The following is a 26,241-nucleotide window of genomic DNA, read 5'->3' on the forward strand; positions in this document are numbered from 1 at the left end:
AATCTTTAAATAATGAAGAAACATATAAATAATTTATTGACCGTAAATTTATATTTTATTTTTCTTCTCTTCTTCTTTCCTTCCACTTTTCTTTTCTATTTTCTTTTTGTCAAAATTTTCAGGAATCAAACATAGATTGAGTTGCACACTTCAATCATTTTACCTAGCACCTACCGTTATATTGACTAATTTACTTGACAAGCACACACATCAATGGTAAAATTTTCCTACTTCAAAATATACAGAACATTGTGTATCAAACTTTTAGCTTCAAAGATAAAGACCATGCACAATCACTATTTTTCACCTCTCCTAAAACATCATACCAGATCAGTTATTTTAATCTTCCAACAGCAACTATGCTTTATTTTTTATGAAACCGCATTTTCAGCAATCACTTGAGTCCCAATGAGCCATCAACGAGCGTTCTTCTTGCGAGCTAATTCTCGAGCCATCTCCCTTAATTCCTCCGGTGATGGAGGCCTTGGTCCCTCTGGGGGATTCACTATATATGGTCGCTACACACCAAAAAGGAAAACAGAGAAGGTGAAAACAATGAAGAGTAGCGTGATCTTCAAGCAAGTGTCTCCATAAAAAGAACATAAGATTAAAAAGAATAAAATTAGCATCCATGGTTTAAGGGTTAGCCTGTCATTGAGGAACCAATACCATGATAGTCCAAATCTATCCCCAAATTAGAACTCAAATACCAATGTTGTAACACAGTTGAAGAATGCATACAAAGCTCCGAAGTGAGAGCATTCTAGAACCCAAACTTTTCCTAGAACATTTTTGGATCTTTTGCAGTCTCCGTTTCTGCACCAATCCCCCAACCCTGTCACACCTTGAAATTCAAAATCATTGCTTGACCTAGAACAAAGATCTATCCCATGACTCCAAAGCTCAAAGTGTGTATAAGGAAATGAATTAAATATTATTATCATTATCATAAGGAAATGAATTATTATTATTATTATATTATTATTATTATTATTATTATTACTATCATTGTTATTGTTATTGACCCGAGCTGTGAAATAAACACCCCTCAAGCTCATCTGATTCATATTCCTTAGAACTTGATCACGTTAGGATATCTTCAAGAGTGCAACCTCAACTATGTAGAAATAAACTCCCTCAAGTTCACCTGATTCACATTCCTTGGAAGTTGGAACTTAATCAACTAGGATATCATACACACTCAAGTTCATCTAATTCATATTCCCTGGAACTTAATCACATCATGATAGGATAAAATATTACTGGAAGTTGGAACTTAATCTGCTAGGAGTGCAACCTCAACTATGTAGAAATAAACTCCCTCAAGTTCGCCTGATTCACATTCCTTGGAAGTTGGAACTAATCAGCTAGGATATCATACACACTCAAGTTCATCTAATTCATATTCCCTGGAACTTAATCACATCATGATAGGATAAAATATTACTGGAAGTTGGAACTTAATCTGTTAGGAGTGCAACCTCAACTATGTAGAAATAAACTCCCTCAAGTTCACCTGATTCACATTCCTTGGAAGTTGGAACTTAATCAGCTAGGATATCATACACACAAGTTCATCTAATTGATAAAATATTACTGGAAGTTGGAACTTAATCTGCTTGAACATTATTACTATTATTATAATCACATCATGATAGGATAAAATATTAGTGGAAGTTGGAACTTAATCTGCTAGAACATTATAATGTGCTCCTTGGAGAAAGCTTTGCATTAATGGGGTTTATCAACAGAACATGCATACTACCTTTTTCTATATCTTTATGGCCCAGTTCACAGTGTATTATTCAAGATCAGAGCTTTTTATGGCCCAGCCTATTGAGAGTGTATTATTATTATTATTATCCAGTCTATTGATAAGTGTATTATTATTATTCCTTCCTCCTTTCTGTCATCTCAAGGTTCCTCCAAAATTAACACTCTTTTAGGCCTGGTTCATAGTCTATTGATAGTATATTATAATTATTATTATTTCCTTCTTTTAGTCATATCAAGGTTCCTCCATGATTAATGCTCTTTATAACCCAACTCACAATCTATTGATAGTGTGTTAGGACTACACTCTGACTAAGATAGTTCCATTTCCATTTCCTCTCATTTGGATAAGAAATTCAAAATTAAATGGTGGCAAAACTATGATTCAATCAATCGCATTTGTAACAATGAAGTTCAAAATTGGTTCATACAACAGTCAAAAATGAGAAAGCACATTAAGTATCCCCTAGAAACCTTAAAAATTTCCAGGAGTACTAATCTCAAGGAATATCTTCAAAAAAACCATTTATCAAATGGGAAGTAATTTAGATAACTCCGCAAATGACTTAACCTCTGGATTTACCCCTGAGAATGAGAATGATTGCTATCGTATTTGGCCATGAAATTCAAACTCACATGCAATGCAAATTCAAGACTTTTCCAACAACCAACAACCAACAAATATTAATTCAATCAACAACAAAATATCAAACAGTTGTCTAATCTCCTTTTCAAGATGTTTATCTTCAAAGTAAAAAAAACAAGGACTCGTACAAAAAGAAATGTATTCATGTTAATGGATGAGGTTCCCACGGTTACCAAAGAAATTTTCAGGGTAAACTGTTGAAGATGATTGCAGTAGGGTGAAGGTATTGTTGGTCTGGTTATGGAATGGATTCGGGAGGAGGAAAGTGTTTGATATTTATTACAAAATTTTTGTAATAATACTTAGTATAGTACAATAATTTTTATTACAAAAATTTTGATCATTTTTTTTGTTTTTCCATTTCTATTCTAATTTACAAAAATCCATATTTCCCAATTGGTTTCAAGAATGGTGCCTGTTTTTTGGGATCTTTTTCAACTAAGTTCTGTATCTGAAAAATTGAGTTGTAAACGATTGGACACTCAAACACATACCCACATTCGATACTCAAACCCAAACCCATGCAACATAGGTCCCATGGATTGTATGTTAGGATTTTCCATTCCCTCCACATTTAGGTAAAGAATTCAAGATTAAGTGGTGATAAAATTACAACTCTATATCTCATGTTTGTATTAATGGAGTTTAAGAATGGTTCCGCTTACAATCCAAAAGTGAAAGGTCTTTTCTAAAAACCCCTCCAACAACACCTTTAAATCCTACAAAAAAATCTTAAGGCTACTCTTTCTCAACTAGGTAGTGATTTAGAAGACTCCAAGGATAACTTAGCAACTGGATTTAATCCAGAAAATGAAGATAATTGTTATGGTATCCTCTAAGCTCAAAATTCAAGTCCCTGTTAATGACTGAGATTGACCAAAGACAATGATAATTCAAGACTTGAAAGATTGTTTAGTACTTTCTAGCTCACACCCTATCCTCAATAGTCAAGAATATGAATAATCCAATATTCATCTGGACAACAAAAGTTACAAGTACAGTATTGTTATCAAACTGACAAGAGGTGGTAATAATTCAAGACTTGAAAAACAGTTTAGAACTTTCCAAGTGATTCCTTTATCCTCATAAACCAAGAACAACAATAATTCAAGATTCTTCATGATTGTGAGATTCTACTCAACAATTCAAGCTTTTAAGGACTTCAATCCTTCTAAATTCCACAAACTTGAAGAGGCATAAACTTTAACCAAGACTTTCAATCTCTTGTAACATTCTCCTTATGTTCTTCATGCATTCCACAATTGTATTCTATAATTGATGTATCCCTTCCTAATTCTTTCAGATTGTTCAAAATTTCTCTCTCACCTAAGGAAATAAAATCAAGATCTTATGTAAGTAATTTTGAAGTTTATTAAAAAACATTGGTTATTTTGAAATCATTGTTTACTATTTACTATTACTTTTTAAATACCGTGCCAATTATTTACTATTTCTAGTATCTTTGCTATTTCCCAATCTGGAATGGTATTAGAGCCGTGTTCTTTAAAGTCATATCACTTATTCCTAAGTTAGCTTACAAGCCATTTGGGTAAGACTATGTTTAGAAATCATGTTGGTTCAGCCTGTAAATCTGGTTTGGCCAGCCCCATGAAAAAGAGAAAGTCCCTGGAGTGGTCCCATGAAATACTTTTTTTATATAAGTAAAGTATTTTCATTAAAGGCCAAAAGGCAAAGGAAAGAGTATATATGGAGTATACCAAGACACAAAGAAGCAAAACACCAAAGGGCAAACAAACCTCACCCTTAAGTGGTGGCTAGCCAATCTACAAAATCTATCAAAGAGAAAGTGTGTTCCTTTATATATACCCTAGCCCAATTCACAAAAGTGTACAAAAAAATGGACTTAATAGCTTGGTCGTTCCTCTCAATATCGTCGAAGGACCTCCTATTCCTTTCTTTCCAAATGGTCCACATCAGGCAGAGGGGGGCTGCTCTCCAAGCTTTCTCTCTTTTCTTGCCCACAAAAGAACCATGCCAACCCAGGAGGTTTTTTTTCACAGAGGAGTGCATCACCCATTGCACCCCAAAGAGTGAAAGAATCAAAAGCCATAACATTCTGGTCTTTTCACAAAACAAAAGAAGGTGATCTATGGTTTCCTCCTCATTTTTACACAAAAAGCACCTGTTGGGGATGCTCCAACCGAATCTCTTCAGACGGTCAGTGGTGAGTAGCCTACTCCAAGCCGCCTCCCAACCAAAGAAGCTAGCTCTAATTGGGGCCCAAGGTGTCCAAATAGTTCTGGCCAAGAAGGGGGTTTTGATACCCTTTGAGAGAGAGCTATAAAATGATTTAACTGAAAAGGTTCCATTCTTATTCTCTTTCCACTGGAGCGAATCGTTCACACCTCTTCTAATGGTCATAGGGAGGAGCTTGCCTAACAAGCTTTCAACTTCTCCCACTTCCCAATCATTAAGGTGTCTATTAAAACGAGGCGCCCAGCTTCCCCCAACTCCGTCTTCCTCCCAAGCCTCAACAACCCAGTTGTCTTTGTTGATAGAGAGATTAAATAAGATGGGGAAAGCTACTTCCAAGGATTGGTTATCACACCACAAGTCTTTCTAGAACTTCACTCTAGTGCCATCCCCTACAAGGAAGCAGGAGTGAGAACGGAAGCTCTCCCAACCATTTCTGATGGCCTTCCAAACCCCCACCCCATAACGATCTCTTACGCCTTTGGAGCACCATCCCCCATCTTGAAGGTCATACTTATTAGAGATAATTTGCTTCCATAGGGACTCATTCTCATTAGCAAATCTCCACAACCACTTTCCAAGAAGGGCCTTATTAAAAATAGCTAGATTGCGAATGCCCAAGCCTCCATCCTTTTTAGCAGTACAGATAACCTTCCAACTTACTAAGTGAAGCTTGTTCTCAAAGGCACCACCGCCCCATAAGAAATCCCTTTGGATCTTTTCAAGCCTTGTACACACCTTCTTAGGGATCACAAAAAGGGAAAGGAAGTAGGTTGGGAGGCTGGAGAGGATGCTTTTTAACAAAGTGAGACGGCCGCCTTTGGAGAGGTATTGCCTTTTCCAGAGAGACAACCTTTTCCTGAATCTTTCTTCCACTGTGTCCCATACCCTAGTGGATTTGTAGGAGGCTCCAAGGGGGAGACCCAAATAGGTGGTAGGAAGACTCCCTATCTTGCATCCTAGAACCGAAGCGAGGGTCTCCATAGGAATGCCTTCCCCCACTGGAAAGGCCTCAGTTTTGCTCAGATTGACTTTTAATCCTGAAATCGCCTCAAACCACATGAAGGTCCAGCTAAAATATTGCAGCTGATCTGCTTTGGCGTCACAGAAGATCAAGGTGTCATCGGCAAATAAGAGATGGGACACGATCAGCCCCTCTCTTCCTCTTCCTCCCACTCTGAAGCCAGAAATAAAGCCCCTGTTTCTTGCACAAGACAATAGTTGGCTAAGGGCTTCCATGGCGAAAAGGAAAAGATAGGGGGAAAGGGGGTCCCCCTGTCTCAATCCTCTAGAGCTACAAAAGAAACCTGAAGGGCTCCCATTGATGAGGATCGAGAAAGTTGCCGTAGAGCAGCACCATTTCATCCAATTAATCCATCTATGCCCAAATCCCATCTTGGACATCACCTCCATGAGAAAGTCCCAATTGACATGGTCAAAAGCTTTCTCAATGTCCATCTTAAGAAGGAGACCCGGTTTGTTGTCTTTCAATCTAGATCAAGGGTTTCGTTAGCAATAAGAACGGCATCCATAATCTGTCTCCCTTGGACGAAAGCTTGCTGAGAATCAGAAATCACCTCCCCATCACTGATTTCAACCTATTTGCTAAGACTTTGGCCAACAGTTTGTACACACTCCCTATCAGGCTGATTGGTCTGAAATCTCTTAGGTCTTCGGTCCCCTCCTTTTTGGGAATGAGTAAAAGGAAGGTGGAGTTTAAGCTTCTCTGGAAGGTTCCGTAGAGGTAAAACTTCCTGAAGAGACCCAAAATTTCTGGTTTAACAACGTCCCAACAAAACAACCAAAATGCCATTGTGAAGCCGTCCGGGCCTGGTGCTTTGTCCCCATAGCAGCTACTAAGGGCTGCAAAGATTTCCTCCTCAGAGAACATCACTTCCAGGCTGCTGGCCACCCCTTCTCCCGGCTCCTTAAAATTGAGGCCATTAATACTGGGCCTCCAATCCACAGATTCTAAGAGGAGGGACTAGTAGGTTCTGCAAACACTATCTTTTATATCTTCAATGGAAGAGAGAGTCACCCCATTCACTCTAATTTTAGACAGGAAATTCCTCCTTGCCCTAGCATTGGCCATTTTGTGGAAATATTTGGTATTTTTGTCGCCTTCTCTTAACCAGATCTCTCTTGACTTCTGCCTCCAAGAAGTTTCTTCCATAAGGTCCCATTTCTTATAGTCCTCAAGAGCCAGATTTTTAGCCTCCATATCTCTAGGGTTAAGCGGGTTCTCCTTCTCCTTGGCTTCCCAAAACTGCAAGCGGGCGAAGGCCTCTGCTCTATTGGAAGAGATGTTGCCTACCACCTCCTTGTTCCAAATTTTCAGGTCCTTTTTAAGTGCTTTGAGTTTCTCAGCAATGCAGTGACTGCTATAGCCTTCTACAGAATACCCATTCCACCAGCTCCTTACTAGGTCTTTGAATCCGTCTATTTTCAACCATATATTTTCAAAACGGAAGGGGCTTTTTCCTGAGGAGAAACCTCTAGCTTTTAGGACTATGGGGCCGTGATCGGAGACCAAACGAGGTAGAGCTGACTGAGTGATGGCTGAAAAGTGGTCCTCCCATTGATCCGAAATCAGGAAGCGGTCTAACCTGGAGGCAGCTTGAGAGTTCAAACCCCCTATCCAAGTGAAGAGACCTCCGGTTAGTGGAGAATCCCTTAGCCCCAGATCCCCTATCACCTCTGAAAATCTCCTCATTTCAGCTGTGAGGCTAGGGGCGTTCCTTCTTTCCTCTGGGAATCTTACAGAGTTAAAGTTCCCTCCGACACACCCAGGGTCATCCCAGCGGCCACGGATGGCTCCAAGTTCCTCCCAAAAATCTTCTTTTTCGCTGCCAATCACTGGCCCGTACACTCCAAAGAAAATCCAAGAGAAGCCATCAGCACAATTTCTAAATCGAACAGAGATGGAATACCCTCCACTTTCAACCTCTAAATTCTCCAGAACTCTGTTATCCCAGAAGAGAAGGAGACCTCCTGCCGTTCCCCTAGCGTCTACTGATGCCCAATTAAGAAATCTTCCTACACCCACGCTTTTTACCATTTGCAGAGACATTTCTTTCACCTTCGCCTCAAAGAGGCCAACCAAATCCGGTTTTTGATTCCTCACCACACCCTTGATTAGCTTTCTTTTTTCGAGATCATTAAGCCCACGAACATTCCAGCAAAGAATTTTGATTCTCATTAATCCACTGGAATCAAAACCCTGGAGCTCTGGCCTGATTTTTTGGTTATCCCTGATGTCCCCTCATAGCTAACAGAGCATTCCAATCTTTTTAACTCTCTTTCGAAGCGGGTGATACAAGCTTTTTTCTTTTTCTTTCTCTTGTTAAAGGTGCTACTTCTAGTTCTCAGCTTCAATTTCTTGAGCAGGGCTAGAATTTCAACTTCATGCCCTTCGACAGGCATTCCCAAGACTTTACTGAAGTGGTAAAGTTTGGAAAGCTCCCCTTCTGACCATCCTTCTACACACGGAGGAGCAACCAATAGGTTTCTCTGATTTGCCTCGTCTTGTTCCAGATCAGGGTTCGGGATCTCTGTTGACCCATCCTTCATCGGCGTTGCTTCCGCCTCTCTAAGCGTCGGCTCCAATAGACCAGGACAAGAATCCCTTTCCCTCTCAAGCCCTGAGCCCCAGGAAGGAGTAGAAGAAGAGGACTCCCCTCTTGAGGAGATCGGAGGCAGAGAGATCGTACCTTGAGGGTTGCGAGCTCCGATGGGGGTGGGAGACCCATTTGCATGCGGCGGCGCATCCATTTGGGGTGACGCTCCCTTCAGAGGGCGCCTGTCGGAGACGGGAGATGAAGCAGGGGCTGGAGAAGGAGCGGGGGCTCCTCTCCTCCGTCACGACGAGTAGATGGGGCTTTCATGCCCTAAAACAGGAGAAGGGGCTGGGCCGAGGGGATTAAGTGATCTTAAAGAGGTTGAGGCTTGGGCCTTCCCAAGCCCAGGCCCAAGAGGAAAGGCACAGGCCAAGCTCGAATGGGCCATGGTGCCCTTACGCCGGCCTGTGACCACGTCGCAGGCAAGGGAGGGGGGCGCTGCTGCACCAGTCATGTCCGAGGGAGGGGCACGACTTCATGACCAGCGGGAGCAACTTTTCAGGCTGCGGTGTGACTGAAGGTGAGGGTTGGGCGCCTACGCTCCCCTTGGCGCATGACGGGGCCGCCTCGTCATCCTCGAGCTTCCAAGCACCGGCTCCATGGGAGGGGAGCACAGTGGAGATGCAGGCCTCGTCTTCCCATCAGAGCTGCAAGGCGTAGCAAAGGAGACCGGCTACAACCTGCAGCGAGCTTGGGTGATTCCATCCTCTGATTTCAACGAGGATTTTGGCCCACTTGAGGTTCCGGCGCTCAGCTGTGTTTTCGTCCAGAGCCACAAACCTTCCGCAAGAGTCTCCAAACTTTCTGAAGAGACTTCTTCCCCAAAGATGCAAAGGGAGGCCAAGAATTCTGACCCAAACAAGGCGCGGGTCCCCTCTGTCTCCCTCAAAACAGCCCACAGAAGGCTTCCACTTTTCTAGGCAGAAGCTTCTTCCTCTGAAGCATCTCACTCCTGATTGAAACACCCTCTCTGCTTCATCCGCAAACTCAAATTCCAGAAGCAGGAGATTTTCTCTTAGATTTGACAGCCAAAGGTTCCCTTCCAAGAACCAGGAGCTTTTTGCCCACGACCCGAAGAAAGCAAGGTCAGGAAGGCGGTCAGAGTCTCCCTCCCGAAAGCCCACAAGGCACCTGCCCAGCAACTCCTCGTTTCTAATGAGAGCTTCTTTCTCGGCTTCTATCCAGACGGCGTCACAAGGCGCGGGGCAATCCTGTAGAGAGGAAGAGCCTCTGATTATACTACTGCTAGGGGCTTGAGCAGGAGTGAGGTTTTCCATCAGAGCTCCATTTCACTACAAGAGAGAGACTCCCAAGCTTGTCAGCTTACTAGCAAGAACTTTCCATCCTCCTACAAGCCCTCTTCCTTCAAGAAAAGCCAAGGAGAATCTCTTGTTCTCTGCATCTCTAACAACACAAAACAAGAAACGTCCTGCATTGTTTCTACGGAGCTCTAGACAGTAGCCTCTATTTCCTTCTGACCAAAACTTCCTGAAGGGAGCTCTTTCCTTAGCCCAGAGCATGACTCAATCCCTTCTAACAATAGGGACAAACCTTTCCCTCCAAATCTCATCCATGAAGAAAACTTAGGGCCTCTTTCACAAATTTTCCCATGCACTTTTCCTTTGTGCTCCTCTATGCTAATCTCAAACGTCTTCAACTCAACACCGAACCAGCACCTACCTCCAGGGGAGGATATTGACATCACGAACACTGGTTGAATACCAGAGATGCTCTCAAGAAGGCCCTTTTAGCTAAAAGGGCAAGTTTTCCTTTAAGGGATTGGGGCTTGTGGTCCCATGAAATACTAAACTAAGTTAAATCTAAAGATCTAATAAGACTTAGGAGAAAATGAGTAATATATTAAGGAGGTTGTCACATAGTTCAAGTACCAATAGTATGGCGAGGATAAATCAAAATATCATATCTATAGAAAATTCAACATCAAAATTAGACAATCAATTAAACCTTTCAATAGATAAAATGGAAGCTTATAGCAACAACTTGTGTTATGATTACTTCATAAATAAACACCCTCAAGTTCATCTGATTGATATTTTTTGGAAGTTCATCAAGCTAGGATATCATCATCATTGCTTTACCTCAGGTATCATTCTAAGACTCAATCCAAATGGCTTTACAGATAAAAAATGTAAACTAGAAAAACAAGTAAAAATGAGGTGAGGCACCTCAAAATAGATTTTAACAACATCCTTGTGTTCTCCTATATGGCTACCTTGTACTGAGTACCTTACAAAATAGCATAGAATTCCTCCCTTGGTGAATCTACTTGAGAACTATTTTGTTTGAATAATAGCAAACAATAACATGTTTTTATGTTTTTCTTAGAACCTAGAAATATCTCTAACCAACCTTGTGTGAATTGATGGTGAAATATACCCTCCTGCAAATAGAAATTCTCGCAGGAGGATTGTCATTAAGAATACTCTTGAAATTAAAATGAGAAAATGACTACTTTCTTAAGAATACTCTTAAACCAAAGATGAAAAGAGTCATCCCTTTGTAAGAAAAGTTATTACTGACAAACCAGTAAAATCTTAAGACATTGCAACTTCTGTAAGTTACAATCTAACGGAAAGTATGATACCATCATAGTTTAAATGAGACAATTCTTCAACTTTATGCAAAATAGTGGGCTCAACTCCTCACATACATGTCCAATAAAAGGACATAGGGATTTTGCATAGTTCTCACTCATCAATCAACCTCATTATATACTATGATTCATCCATTCAGTAAACTATAAACAATTAGTGTACATTTTGGGACTCTCACCCAGAGACATATGTAAATACCCCTTACTATATCCCTATAGAATCTTCTTGAGGTACTCTAAGATCTTCCACATAGGAATACAAGGCCCTCCTTTCTGTTAGGGCTCTCACCCAAGGATTGTTCCTCTTAGTAGTGAACAAAAACATATCTCAATATCATCACAACACATCATTCAAATAACTTGTAGTTCAACTCATCCATGCACCCATCATTTTCTCATCTTGACTTCCAATGATAATACTTGTCCTTTATTAATTCTATAGTTAATTGAAGACATATGGTTATGTATCCATAATTTATCACTTGTCTATCCAATCAAAAAAAAAAAAAAATTATCACTTGTCTAACTCAAACCATCATTTTTACAATCTATGAAACCTGGATCCTTTAATTTCACCCAACGGACTTGAGTTGACATGACATGGGATGGGTGCGGGTATGGGATCCTTATAGGATACTCTTATTTATTTTGGGTGTGGCTGTTTGATTTCTTCATTGATATCCTTTTATTCTTTCAACTTTCTTCGTAACAAATTACATTAGAGAAGAAGAAGAGTTAGTTAAAAAGTGAATTTTAGTAAGAAATTCAGGGATAAAGAGGAAAAAAGAGGGATTAGAGGGAAAAGGTGGGAGCTTTTAAAGAGGATATTTTCATTGTCAATTTATTTTTAATTGTTTTTTTTTTCTTTTTTCTTTTTTTTATGTCATCCTAGTGCCCATGCCCCTTTTTTGGATCATTTTTAGCCAAGTCTTCACAGCCTAAAATTTGAGTTATGAAGGATTGAACAATTAGACAAATACTTGCACTTGACACTCATACCCCAACCCATGCAACATAGTCCACAATCCTTTAGAAGCACATTAATCAAATTCCCTCTTAAGCACAACAAAAGTCTTAAGAAAACTAATCAAAGTAAATTCAGAAATATACATCAAACTTCCACCAAACAATATGAACGTATTTCAAAAGATGATATACATACAGATATGAATTCTAGCTTTTACAAATAAAGGATAATACCAACAAGAATAATTAAAACATAAGCCTCTACTTACCTAATAAAACCTAAGACGTAATAAATATGAACTTGATCACTGATTTAAATAAGCTACCTTGATATGTATCATTGATTTTCACACATTTTAACCAAGCCTGCAAGCGTATATGTTTTCTTACAACACAAAAGTGACAGGAACTAGGAAACATTTTGATGATTTCATCCTTTCTTCTTTTTTTTTTTTCTCTTTGATTGAATTGACGAGTTCATTTCTTTTCTTAAAAACTCTTTCTAGTGCATTCATGGAGAACAAGCCAAGAAAACTGTTTCACATTTAAGTTCTAAAAAAAAAAATTATTCCTGAAAACAATTTAAAATTATATTTAAGAATTTTTTTAAAACATTCCTAAACAGGCCCTAAGCAGCCATTTATTGTTGCAAAAATAAGTTAATCTAGAGGCAAAATCCCATGAAACCAGAGGCAAAATCCTAGTGTTTGGGGCAATCACTGGTCTAGTATCTAGCCATCCTTCAAAAGCCTGTGAAACCAGAGGCAAAATCCAAGTGTTCAGGGGAAACCCATGCCGAGCCTGCTTTCACAGTCATGCTTTACCTAGAGCAACATTGTCACAACCCCAATATTTTGGAGCTACCCTGTCTTACTTCTGCTCTTTATCTCCTTATTCTCCCTATCCTTACTGTTTACCATTAATTCTCTGAGAGCCTCGAGAATCCTTTTAGCAAAGGTGGATAGGCAGATTCTATTCGATCAGATTCCTAAGAAATTATACTAACATACCATTGATTCATTCATAAATTCGTATAAGCTAGTAAAAAAGAGATATCCGATCCCTGTATAAGTAAGGAGACTTCTGAGGAACATTGGACACGTATCCAAGAAGTGTATAGTCTGAACATGTTAGACCTAAACACGGGTTTCAGGTTAGGGTTACTTTGTAGACGTGCAAGAATCAGAATAGTTCCCAATTCAAAAAATGTCTGATATCAATGATGGATCCCCAAAATTACTCTATCAACCAATTAATAAGGATTTTCCAACCCACAAAAACGTAATAAATCTCGATTCAATCTTCTAAAGAAAAACTAGTTCATCCCTATCGAGAATATTCTCCACAAACTAAAGACCATTCGGATGAAAGAAAAAGAAAATGCTTCAGAATGGTCCCTTTTCTTAAGCATTTTCTTCTCTTTTACTTCAAAAAATCCCCAGGTGTCATGTAAACGCGGATTCAATAACCAGAACACACCAATTTCATAGAACCGACTGAGGAAAGAGAATACCATCTGGATGAGCTTCTTCATATTCTCGGAATTGTTTGCCAAAGTATACATCAGACCAATCGGGATTGAGACATAGAGAGCGAACTTTCCGATTTCCAGGATTCCCTTTGAAGTTCCGATGGAAGACATTTTCGTGAGGAAATTACGCAAGTGAAATTTTTTCTGGGCACTTTAAAATTGGAGCAAGTGAAGCAAGCGTATTAAAAAGCCAAGTCCTGAGTTGGGGCTGCAGAGCGGAGCTGCTAATGGGCCGGGTCATTGTGGGCCCAATTTGAACATGTTCCCTGTTTAAACGCCAGTCTACATTAAGTAAGAGCTGACATTTAATTAATCAATTGAGCCTAACTATAGCAATTATTTCTAAAATTTTATTTCCAATGTGCCCAAATCAAATTCCAGTATGTTAATTTGGATGTTATTAGTCCGTTGATCAGGTATTAAAATTTTTTAAAAAGGGGTACGTTAGGTTATAGGACAGGAATACAAACAGAATTTCCCTTAAGAAAAAGAAAAAGAAAAAAAAAACAAACACAAAAGCTTAGGTAACATGAGATATTGGTATTAGATACATTTCACCAACACAAGTCACAGTTGCCATTTCAATCCGACGGCCCAGGCCCATGGCCCCTTCCAAGCCACGGGCCAGTTGTTGGGCTACACTGCCACATTTAGCCCATATTTTTCTTAAAAGTTGTTGCATGGTGTAAGTTGTCATATTTATTAATCAAATACACGTTGATAACCGATTCAAATTTTTTATCACATATATAATTTTTTATTTTTAAAGCACAGAATAATCTAGACTAATACATGGGGCTAAAAGAGACATACAAAATTTTACAGACTCAAAGAACAGAAGACTAAATCAAAATATTTGTCTTTGAATTTTATAAATTGATTTCTGCTGAGGATTCAGAATCCATCCACCTCCAAGTCTGTTTTCCTGGGAAAAAAAAGACAGAAAAACAACCAATGAACAGAAATTTATGAGATGTTGTACTTAAATGAGAAGATGAAGTAAATGACATAAAGTGATGGGAAGGATGGTCTTACAAAGGATACTGATCAGATGCAGTGGAGAGTCAATAAACAGTTCACTGCAAAATCTAAAAGCAAGCTATATGTTCTCAGCAGGAAGCAAAAATTGTCACCCATTGAGTCCTGTAGCAAGAGATGATGTATCAAATCCCGAATAGCGTTCGAGGAGAGCCAAGACTCCAGCAGCCTTCCTCCTAAGATTCCCATCCTCATGAATGTAAATCCTACCAGTAATATCGACAAGACGTAACCGAGCTATTGATCCATACTTTTCCACCATTTCCTTCACTGTAAGGACTTTCTCCAATAGTACCAAAGCCTGTTCCTTCAGAGGACCCGGTCCCCAATTCAAAATCTCCAGTGTGGGATTAATGGCATCAGCTTCATGCAAGACATTGGCCCCTCTCTGAGGAGAGTCTTCCCGCACCAGTGTAGAAAGGGTCTGAATTGCTTCATAAGCAGTTGCATCAATCTCTTCATGCAAGAGTGCTACCAGCCCAGCCAAAGCATCTGCCTTCAACAGACAAAAAGTTGTCTCCACACTGCAGATACCTCCATGTGCAGGGCACAAAGGGACGCGTGATGACCTGAAACACAAGCATCTAGCTGGTTTAGGCACAACTGCAAGTTCTGGACTGCTTGTGGAAAGATTACCAATGAGGGCTGCTGCTCTTGCCTTTGCTGTTACCGAACCAACCCTGAGAAATCTTACAAGCAAAGGATATGCTCCTAGTTCAACCACCTTTCGCTGCGAGTCTAGATTTGCAGGATCCGTGAACCTGAAGAGTGCAGTTAGAGCATTTTCTTTTGCTCCCATGGTCCCAGATCTTAAGATGCTTATGATTGCATTCAACCCTTCTAATTCAATTAACATCATTGTGAGTGGTACTTCTGATTTTGGAAGATTGGCCAATAAACCAGCTGCTGCCATCTGTACATCAGCCTTATCACCATTCTCAAGAAACCCCACTAAAGCCTCCAACCTCTTCGGCTTGAGAAGATATTCCACAACGCCTTCTGGTTCATGCTGAGAGAAGAGGGACAGAAGATTTATGGCAATTTCTCTAATTTCTGGGTCAGAGCCATCAAGAAGAGGAAGGATGAGGGAAACACCATTGGCAGTAAGAACTGCTGTCTTAATAAACCTTGCTTCAGACTTACAAATCCCGAGAAGTGCACGTAAAGCAGGCCTCAGCATGATGTTGGATGAGTTTGGACTTTGTAAAAATGCTAACAACTTCTTTATTATCTGCTCTATCTCAAGCTGCTTCTTATTTTTGTCAACAAGGAATTTAATTCCATCATCATTTGAAGTAAGTTTCTCCAAGACTTCACAACATCTAGCAATGATTATTGCAGTGTGGGGAGAGAATATTAAGTCCACAATAATAGGAACCCCACCAGCAGCGGCAATGAGCTCTTTGTTGGCATGACAACCTGATAGCTTAACCAGTGCAGATAAGGATGCTTCTTGTGATTCCACATTGCCAGATGCCATTTCAAGCAAGGGAGGTATTACCCCTTCCTTGCCAAGGAGCGTTATATTCTGGTCGACAAGTTCCATATTAACAAGTGTTCTCACCTTTGATATCCTTGAAGTCTCAGAGCCTGAAAAGTAACCCAATGATTAAACTCGATGACTAAGTTTTAGTCAAAGAAAAGAGGTCTACATTTATTAGAACTTTTTATTTGATGTCCAGCATAATGCAGTACATGTCATACAAACAAAAATGAAAGAGTAGAACAAAAATAAATTTTGTTATGAGTACATCAGGGAGGCTAAGGGTCATAAGGGAGGCTAAGGGTCATATGGATGTCCCATAAATGAAATCACTCCACTATATTTTACATGGCACTTCAAATTATGTTACTCAGAGTTTTGAGTAGTGCTTATTCACCGAGTGTCGACATTATGACAGAAATTGCAATCAAGATTGTAGGAGAGATCATAGGAGAGACTGTAGGGAAATTTGTAGGGAAGATTGTAGGAATATTTTGATTTACCACTTTTGTTCCAATGCTTTTATAGGTTTACAAATATCCCTGGCTTCATTCAGAATAGACAGAAAAAAGAAAAAAAAAAGAGATGATTATCCTAATTTCAACATGGTATTAGAGCATGGTTGCCCATAGCTGCCAATCTTCCATCCTTGATACCCAGCTGTCCAATTTCACCTCAATGTCTCCTTATCTTGCTGATATGGGTTTTTTTTACTTCTCTTTTGGATGTCTACCTTGTTTCTTGTTCTCTTCCTCAAGTTTTAAAACTTTATTTCTTTCTTGGACATCATGAGTAAGAATATGCCAACCCAAGGCTCACTTTTTCTATGGTTCTATAACAAACAGCAAATTAAATGGGCCTAACTATCTTCTATGGTTTCGGGCAGTGAAAGTTTTCTTGAAGGCATGTGGAAAGATTTCTCATACCTAATTGTCCAAACCTATAGATGCAAAGTTAATTGACACTTGGGAAGAAGCAGATGCACAAGTCATGCATGGCTTTGGAATAGCACGAAACCAAAGAAATTTAATAGTGCCTCCAATCTCAGTTATGCTAGGGATATTTGGAATACATTTGACCAATACATATTCTTCTACCAAAAAAAGTTATCATATTTATAAATTCTATCAAAATCTCTTCTCTTGTCAACAAGGCAATAGATTAGCCCAATATACTACTCAAAATTAAAGGGCATGTGGGAGAAGTAGAATGTCTATCAGTCCTTAGCTTCAATCTGGAGATCCTAAAGCACCAATAAAAAGAATTTTGCATGGCCAAACTCATTATTGGCCTTCAACCATAACTTGAACATGTACACTCACAGATACTTTCTAGTGGCAAAGTATCCACTACAGGAGAAGCTTTTGCCGGTGTTCAACATGTCATCCTAACTCCACCTACACTTGGCAAATACATCAAAACCTGCCATCCTGTTGGTTGGTTAACTCCTTGTGGAGGTTGTCGTGGACATGGAGGAACGCACAACTCACTGTAGCCAAGAAGGTCATGACACTAAGTGATCTACTCGTTGTGGCCAAAAGAACCATCCATACTGTCAACTTCTATTGGGAGCTTCATAGCACTCCCACATGGTCTAATCAAGATACCATTTAAGGGGAGATGCATGCCACTGCTGTTCAAAAGCAAGTTACACTTTCTAAATCATGATATGATTCTCTTGTCAAGCGTTCTATTCTTCCCTATGACTAAACTAGATTATGTACAAGATACGGTATCTATGGTAGCAAATCTAGACTAGCCCCTTCATAAACTCAATGCTAAAAATGTCTTCCCTCATTTTGACTTGAATGAAACAGTATGGTTCAGCCACTTGGATTTAAGTTCCAAGGGAAGTATATTTGTCAATCAAAGAACTCGTCATGCATGGTTTGATCAATAGTGTATCGTGGCATGACCAGAAGTAAAGTTGATCATTTTGTGTTTTTTAAAAGGACTAGTTATAGCATGTAATCCTAGTCGTATGTGTAGGTGATGTGTTTATTACAAGGAGTGACTAAAAGGGGATTAAGATATCGATTCATCACCTCATTACCAAATTTTTCACTAAAGATCTCAGTAGTCTTCATTATTTTTTGGGTATTGAAGTTGCAAGATCAAAGAAAGACATTCATTTGTCTCAAAGGAAGTACACTCTTGATATTTTGAGAGATATAAGTTATCTTGGTGCTAACCCATCACCACACCTGTTGAATATAATGTATTTATAGTGTACAATCTTTCTTTCCTTTCTTAATATAGGTCACATATATGGTAGTTAGTTCAACCTAGCCTTGTATACATATTTCTCTATTGTAAGACGTTAATCATATGAATGAGAATTAAGGTTTTCTCTCTCTCTCTTTCAACAACACCAATGGAAACCAATCAAAAGTCAAAAATGATCCTGGATTACATAAAAGATTGGTGAGATAGTTGATTTACTTAACCATTACTCAACTAGATATTTCTTATGTAGTTGACATTGTTAATCAATTTATGACCACTCCACAGGTTTCTCACTTGATTGCAATTATATAAATTTTGAAATATCTCAAGGAAATTTTCAGTCATGGTATTCTCTATCAATCCTCAAGACATCTTCATATTGAAGATTACACTTACTATGATTGAGCAAAACCACCTCATGATAGAAAACAAAAAATAATTAATTTTTTGTTGATTTTTTGTTGGAGATAATCTTGTAACCTGGCGAAGCAAGAAGCAAGTATTTGTGACTTGATCTAGTGTAAAGGTAGAATATCAAGCAATGACAAATACAGTATGTGAGATGACTAGGTTGAAAATCATTTTACAAAAAATTGACATGCTAGTACCAGATCCAACTCGTCTATAGTGGCAATCAAGCAACCGACCATATGGCTAGCAATCTTCTTTTTCATAGAAGGACAAAACACATCTACATAGATTGTGACTTCATTTGCTCAAAAGTGAAGTCCAATGAAATAATCAGTCCGTTTGTATCATCAAAGAACCAACTAGCTGATATTTTCACCAAAACCCTTCCAAAAGAAGCCCTTGACTCTCCAACTTGAGGGGCATTGTTAAGACTATAGGAGAAATTGTTAGTGGAGATTGGTGGAGAGATCATATGAGAGAATCCAGGCAAGATTTTAAAAGAGATTATAAGAAAAATTATAAGAGAAACCATAGGAAATTTTGATTTATTTCCATTTTTTTATATTGTTATAAGCTTAAAAATATCCCCAAAACTTCATTTAAACTTGACAGAAAATATGAGATGAACCGTCTTCATTTAAACATCATCATGCTTTCAAGGGGTTTGGAAATTCATGAAATTGTATCGCAAGAACTCTCTTACTTTTACTTGTGATGAGGATCAGCATAATGGAAATTGATGCATTACAAAACTTTTCAAAACATACCACTTTAGCCAATGAGATTTTTTTCCCTTTTTTTTTTCAGTAACAAAGACCATCTGAACAAACATGACTTAATTTTATGTATGATACCAAAAGATATGTTATGTTTGGAAATGTAGGAGGTATGTTTTCTCTAACCTCGAATAATGCGATCAATAAGTGGCTTATACCAGTCTGCCCTAGCAGCACGAGAAATGTTCTCCTCATCTTCATCACAAAGCTTCATTAAGATTTTTTCAGCTTTCTCCGCTGACTCCTTAACTGGACCTTTCAGGAGGGTTACAAGGAAAAGAATTGCACTACATGTCTGTGAGAGTTTCCTACAAACAGACACATTCCAACCAGATTTATCTTGCAATAACTCATATAACAATTCAACTGCAGCCTTTGATATGCTTGAGTCACGCCCTAAGCAGGGAATGATGTGATCCAACCCCTTGAACTCAACCACTTTTTCCTACAAATTTTTCATTCAAAGTGATTGATTTAGAAAACTGTGAAGTAAATTTATTTTGAATGATCATGACGCAAAATAGAGAATCCAGAGACATTTATGTGTGTGGGTGTTAAAAAGAGCTTGAAATTCAACTAGGCTCAACTTCACAACAGCAGAACAGAACAAAATATGCTTCTGACAATAAGATTTCCATTTTTTGAATTAATAGAGATTATAGAAACACCACTGCAAACAATAGAACCTTTTTTCTTTTCATGATTGTCTGTTGAAAAAAAATGAGGTTCTTTACATCTAACTTAAAAGTGAGAATAGACTACTGCAGAAGTTAAATTTCATTCAACTTAGCTATATGGACAGAAAGCTCCACTGATGCAAGCACAGAAAGAAAAGCAATTTTGTGTAGAATGCATGTGAAAAAAATATTGGTATAGAATATTAGATCTGCTTACCTTATTTCTTGCATGTCCTTCTACAACATACTTTAAGGTAATTAAAATATTTCTCTTCACATCTTTGTTGTGGGAGCTTCCAAGGATAGAAACAATAATAGCAGTAAGCCCTCCTATGGTAATCCAGTCTTTGTTAATGGAATTTTCTCTGATAAGATCCTGCATTTGGATGAGGGCTGCTTCCACAGAGAGGTCTACACCTGATAGCAGCTTTTCCTTGGAAGATCTGATTTTAAGGCAGTAATTGATTTCCCTCCACTCTTCAATCGATTGTCTTAGTCGAAGGTTAGGCCTCAAAGTAAAATCTCCCAGAAGATCACCCGTTTCTGGATCAGTCCTCTCTCCACGGTCAAACCAGGCTTTGATAGCTGCCCTCTCACATGTGGTGTCAGTGCAAAGGTTGACAGGATCAACCATCACAGTTTGACTTATAGGACAAATGAAAGTCTTTAGTGGTGTAATATCCTCTCTGCTGCAATCATAACGCTCTATGACCTGAGCCCTCTGGACATAATGCTCTTTAACTTGCTCAAAATCTTTTGCAGCATCTGCTCGAGAAAGCAGCTCGATAACCTGCTCCAGGAAGAAAGCTTCTGCCCTTTCTTTCCGGTTGGCAGTTTCTTCCTTTTCCTTTCTGAGGTTTTTTAGCTCTTTGCTTATCTCCGACGGCTCAACTGGTACCCCAACTGCCATTGCTATCTCTTCAAGCATGTCATTTGCGAAATCCTGGTCAAGTTTTGCATCATTGATACCCTGATTCAACTTGTCAACAATTTTGATCTGAGATTGTGAAGCCTCAAATTCCACTCTTTGCATCTCATTCTGTAACCTGTTCACCTGGTCAGATATCCCTGCCAGGACTTCAGTGTTTGCAAGGGATAAAGCAGCCAAAGACCTTCCAATATCCCTTGTGACTTCTTCGACCTCCTTGACAATGTGCCGGCATTTGAACAGCAAGTAGAAACGGGCACAGTTTTTGTACCTCTCTACCAAGTTGTTAGCTTTCTTGACATCTTCTTCTAGGTTTTCTAAAGCTTGCTTTGCAGCTTGAGAATCATTCAGTTTTTGAAGCTGCAATTCCTTTAAGACGGGTTCAATATCAAAGAGGTGCTTGGACAGAACCTTGAAACACTCCTTCCCAATAAGAACATCCTTTGCAGCTTGAGCTGTCTTAAGGACTTGGTTCGTTAACACAGCCAAGATGGTCCCTATTGGTACGAGCTCCAAAGCCATCCTAACAATTCAAGTCCAAAATGTGCTATTGAAACCAAAAAAGTTGGTTTATATCATGACTGATAAATTGAAGATATGATCTTGTAGTGCATATCTCTCTCCCCTTGAGCAAGCTCCGCTACTTCCCTCCTTCACCATGAACATTAATTAGTCATTTACATCATACAGACTGGACAAAGCCCACCACAAAATCCTCAGAAACAGAATCACTCTTTGAGGATAATAACCAAGTTTAGATAAAGAAAAATCAGTTAGTAAAATGTTCTCATGTTCTTTTTCTGCTTTGCCTCACAATTTGAAAGAAACTAACAACAGCACTAGCAGAAAACAACCTAAAAATCAAATCCAATCACCAAATTCCATGATTCCAAATTGACCAAGGACACATCTCCACCAACCTTCTCCCTTGAACTTTTCTTCAAGGAATTAAGAATCAAAAATAATAAAAAAAAAAATAACGATTCACTCTCAACTATCAGACTCCATTAAATTCTGCACTGCGAACCTATAAAACAAGCTTGCACAATTCCATGAAAAGTTGAAAAAATAATAATAAGAAGAAGAAAAGAACAGTTAAAACTCCAAAAAAACTTGTTGGTAGCATTAAAACGCAGAATTAAAAGGAGAGAGAAAGTATTCGCCAAACCAACCAAAACCATATCCCAAAAGAGTAAAGAGAGAAACAAAAGGAAGCAGAAAATGACAAACATTACTTTTGGTGGATTGAACCAAAAAATCAAACACCTAGCGAGCTAGGGATCACCTAACTCTATCTCAGAATAGTAAATTCCCAGTCTCCAAACCAGTCGAAACCAGAAAACAAGAAATCATCCAAACAGAGACAAGAAACTTACCTCAAGTAGCCCCAAATCGATCCTTCAACCGCATCATTTCATTACTTTTCCCTGACTATATTTGCAATGAAGAAAAAAACCCCAATTTATGAAAACTGAGATTTTTGTACGGACGATGTCGACTTCTTCGTTTTGAAGTCAATGCTAATTTAGAAATAGAAGTGGGTTTTTTTTTTTCCCTGTGTTTTTCTCGAGAAAACACGCGGCATTGAAATTTTCTATTCTTTTGTGAAATTTCCACACAGCGGGGGACCAGCCAAATTGACATGGAATGGAATCACAGGAACCAACTTTTCGCCGGGAAATGGCTACTCATCTTCTTAAATCTTTGCTGGGACTTTTCACTTTTCAGTGACAGCTGATGTGACCGTTAATTTTTCCCCATCTTTCTTCCTTTTCTAGTTATTTTTTAAAGTAGTATCACTTTTAAATTATATTTAAATATCTGATAAATTTCTTTATTAGAATTTATTTATGAAAATAAATTCTGTTTCGTAGTCTCCGATCAATCGAATTCAATCATATCGGTGAGTATTCTATTTCGTAATCTCCTTTTATTCATGTATGCCATATTTTTTAAATTTTCCAAAAGATGTCTTTTATTATTTTATTTTTCATAAATTTTGAAATTATTCATATTTAATGTTATATTTGATTAAAAAAGTAATAATAAATGAATTTTTAATATTTTATTTATAATAAAATTTTAAAAATCAAATATAATTAAAATAAATAAAAAATGTATATATTTTCAAATTATTTAATTAAAAATTTAATAAAAATAAGTTTTTCAAAAACTTAAAAAAACAAGTTATTTATTTATTTCTTTTTTCTTTTTTCTTCTTACATTTTCTCCCTCAGTTTTCTTATAAAAAGTTAAAGTTACGTTTTGATAATACAATTAGGGATATAATTCGATTTTTTAAGTTTAAAACCAAAAAATAGTGTCTGATTATTTTTAAAAAATAAAAAATAAAAAGTTTATTTGGATGATATGTTTTAAAAAATATTTTTATTTTTATTTTATAAAAACATTATAGATTTAATTTAAATAATATTAATTAAATTTAATTCAAATTTTATTAAAATTTAAAATAATTTTATAATTACGATTTATTAGTGTTGCACAGTTGTCGGTCCAATCGAGTTAGTTACAACTTGCCAGTGCTTCCGAGTGGCAAAGCATGATAATCAGATGGGACATGACTAGGTTTGTTCAATAACGACAGAGAAAAACAATTAATCCCACATCCCTAAATGGATGGACGACATTAAGCCCCACATCCATTTGGGGCAAAATTGGATGGGTTACAGGATGAAATCCTACTTTTGAAAAGTTTAGGTTAAGGTGGTGTTTGGTAAAATTTAATGTTTATTTAATGATTTAAATTAAGTTTAAGTTATATTAGTAATCCATTTAAAACTTATTATTTAATTTTTATTTTAAGTATTAAGGTTGTTTGATGAAATTAATTTTAAATTATTAAATTGATGTATTTATTATCATATATTAATAATAAATGTTGTGAAATAATAATAGAAATTATGAAGATAATTACGACAAATAAGGTTAAAATGTTAACTTAAGAATAAATAAGTTAATTATTTTTACTTATTACTTAAAATTATTTTTCATTAAATTATTTTATTCAAAATACTTAATTTATTTAATAACTCAAATTAAGTTATTAAGTCATTTTAAGTTATTAAATTGGTTTATTAAATACCACCCACTTATACCACACCTAAAAAGTTTGAAAAAAAAACAGAATAAAACATTAAAGAGAAAAAAAAAACTTAAAGGTTCTATTTAAAAGGAATATAAATATTACAAAAATATGTTAATATAAATAAATGTTATATTAAAACTATAGTATAAGTATTTTATTTATTTCTTAGGTCATGTTTATTATAATTGGATACATTTTTATATTAGAATAATTTATTTAATTAATTATAAGCATATTAAAATATTCTCCTAAACCTTTTAAATTGAAAAATATGATAAATAAATAATGAACAAATACAACATAATAATAAAATCACAAAAAAATATAAATATTATAATATATACATCATAAAAATGTTATACCTTTTAATAATATATCTCATATTATGGCATGTATATTATACACTTTTTTTTTTTGTGAAATTTTAAATCAAATAAGGTTTTACAGATTTTGAAAACAATTTAAATTTTATGAAGCATTTATAATTTTTCTAATACTTAAAAATTTTATTTTTTAAGATTATATACGCTTTTTAAAATAACTACCAAACACATTTTTATAATACATTTGATAGTAAATCTATAAAAAAATTTAGTATTTTTAACATTTAAAAAAATAAAATTTTTATGTATTTCTTACCAAAAATATTAAAAATATTTCTTAAAATTATTATCAAATACACTTTTACACTCCGTTTGAAAATAATTTTAAGAAGCAATTTCAATATTTTTAATACTTAACAAATTTTATCATTTAAAAAACTTTATAATTCAAATATTAAAAAAAAAAATTAAAAACCTCTTTTAGAATCATTGCCACACGTCGTTTTCACAATCAATTGCAGCCGCAGCAACAACAACCCAAAACGAAGGTTTGGCCCAATGACCCGAAGACGAAATTTCATAGCAGAGACCGAGGGAAAGAGAGTTACCGTTTGAATGAGTTTCCTCGTATTCTTGGGGTTGGTTGCCAGAGCATACATAAGACCGATCGGGAATACGACGTAGAGGATGAACTTTCCTATTTCCAGGAACCCCTTTGACCGTCCGATCGCTGACATTTTCCCTCGAAAAATTAGCTCACCCAAATTTTCTCTCAAATTGAAATTCCAATGAAAAAACTTTCCCAGCCTCAGAGAAAGAAATTTCAAGGAATGGGCGTATGAAGAAAAATATGACCTTAAAATTGCTTAAATTTTTTTTAAAAAAAAAATAATAAGAAATGTATTTAGATTTTACTTAAAAAGTTGAAAAGCAAAAATGAAATAAAATCATATACAAAGAAACTTAGGATACGATGATATAAAAGTAATACAATTATTGTCAAGAAAAGATGATGTGTATTTGAAATCAAATCTTATTTTAAAAATACCATATAAATATTTTATTTATTTATTAAATTATATATTATATTAGAATAATTTATTTGATTAATTATAATTATATTATAATATCTTACCAAATTATTTTAAAATGTCATGCTTTTTAATTATGTATCTCACATATGTATTATATACAGTTTTAATTATATTTTTTTCAACATTTTTTATGTCAACAAAAATTTAAAATGAAAAAAGATATGACTTTTATTTTTTTTTAAATAGACATATTTTTAAAAAATAAAAAATAAAAATTCTTTTTTGAAAATGAAATTGAGAGTTTGTTTGACTTTGTGATTAAAAAACGGTTTCCTATTTTTAAAAATAAAAATTTATTTTTAAAATTTGAGATTGACAATAAGTTCTTTCAAAATTGGTTACTTGTCTTTTTGTTAAAGCTGTCTCTAAACCTATTATGAGTTTTTTTTCATTAATCAAATAAAATCCAAATTAAATAAGACTTAATGCAGTAAATTCATTAATAAGTCTAGTTATTTTTCAAAATAATTTAAAAATAGGTTCAGAATAACTCTATTTTTTTTTTTGCACATCATTATATTTTTATAAATTTTGTTACTAGAGAAATGAACTTCAAATCAAGATGACACTTTATATTGAATTAATAAGGAGTTTAACAATTTTTAAAAATAATTTGAAACTTAAAAAATAAATCAACTACTACAAAAATAATAGATTAAAAGTGAGATATTATGAATGATAATTTTGTTGTTTCTCATATACACAACTATATTTTTTAAATTTTCTCACTAGAAAAATAAATTCTAAATTAAGTGAAACATAATTAATAATTTAAATTTCTTTAATAGGTCTTTTAATTTTTATGAATTCTTTGGAAT

At 36.3% G+C, this 26,241-nt stretch overlaps 2 protein-coding genes across 2 annotated transcripts; both read right to left on the bottom strand.

The window, feature by feature from the left end:
* Positions 1-194: 194 nt before the first annotated feature.
* Positions 195-13,530, bottom strand: LOC117914578. The gene is made up of 2 exons (XM_034829956.1): positions 13,344-13,530; positions 195-518 (listed from the first exon to the last, which is right to left on the bottom strand). Exons 1-2 carry the CDS (start codon positions 13,470-13,472, stop codon positions 417-419), a joined length of 231 nt encoding a protein of 76 aa, XP_034685847.1. The 5' UTR covers positions 13,473-13,530; the 3' UTR covers positions 195-416.
* A 552-nt stretch (positions 13,531-14,082) lies between these two features.
* Positions 14,083-22,573, bottom strand: LOC117915015 (U-box domain-containing protein 43-like). The gene is made up of 5 exons (XM_034830557.1): positions 22,277-22,573; positions 20,190-21,551; positions 19,422-19,740; positions 14,397-15,989; positions 14,083-14,286 (listed from the first exon to the last, which is right to left on the bottom strand). The coding sequence occupies exons 2-4, from the start codon at positions 21,420-21,422 to the stop codon at positions 14,491-14,493; spliced, it is 3,051 nt and encodes a 1,016-aa protein (XP_034686448.1). The 5' UTR covers positions 21,423-21,551; positions 22,277-22,573; the 3' UTR covers positions 14,083-14,286; positions 14,397-14,490.
* Between the last annotated feature and the right edge of the window lie 3,668 nt (positions 22,574-26,241).

The sequence above is a fragment of the Vitis riparia genome, chromosome 5, assembly GCF_004353265.1.
Source record: "Vitis riparia cultivar Riparia Gloire de Montpellier isolate 1030 chromosome 5, EGFV_Vit.rip_1.0, whole genome shotgun sequence".
NCBI classification, from domain to species: domain Eukaryota; kingdom Viridiplantae; phylum Streptophyta; class Magnoliopsida; order Vitales; family Vitaceae; genus Vitis; species Vitis riparia.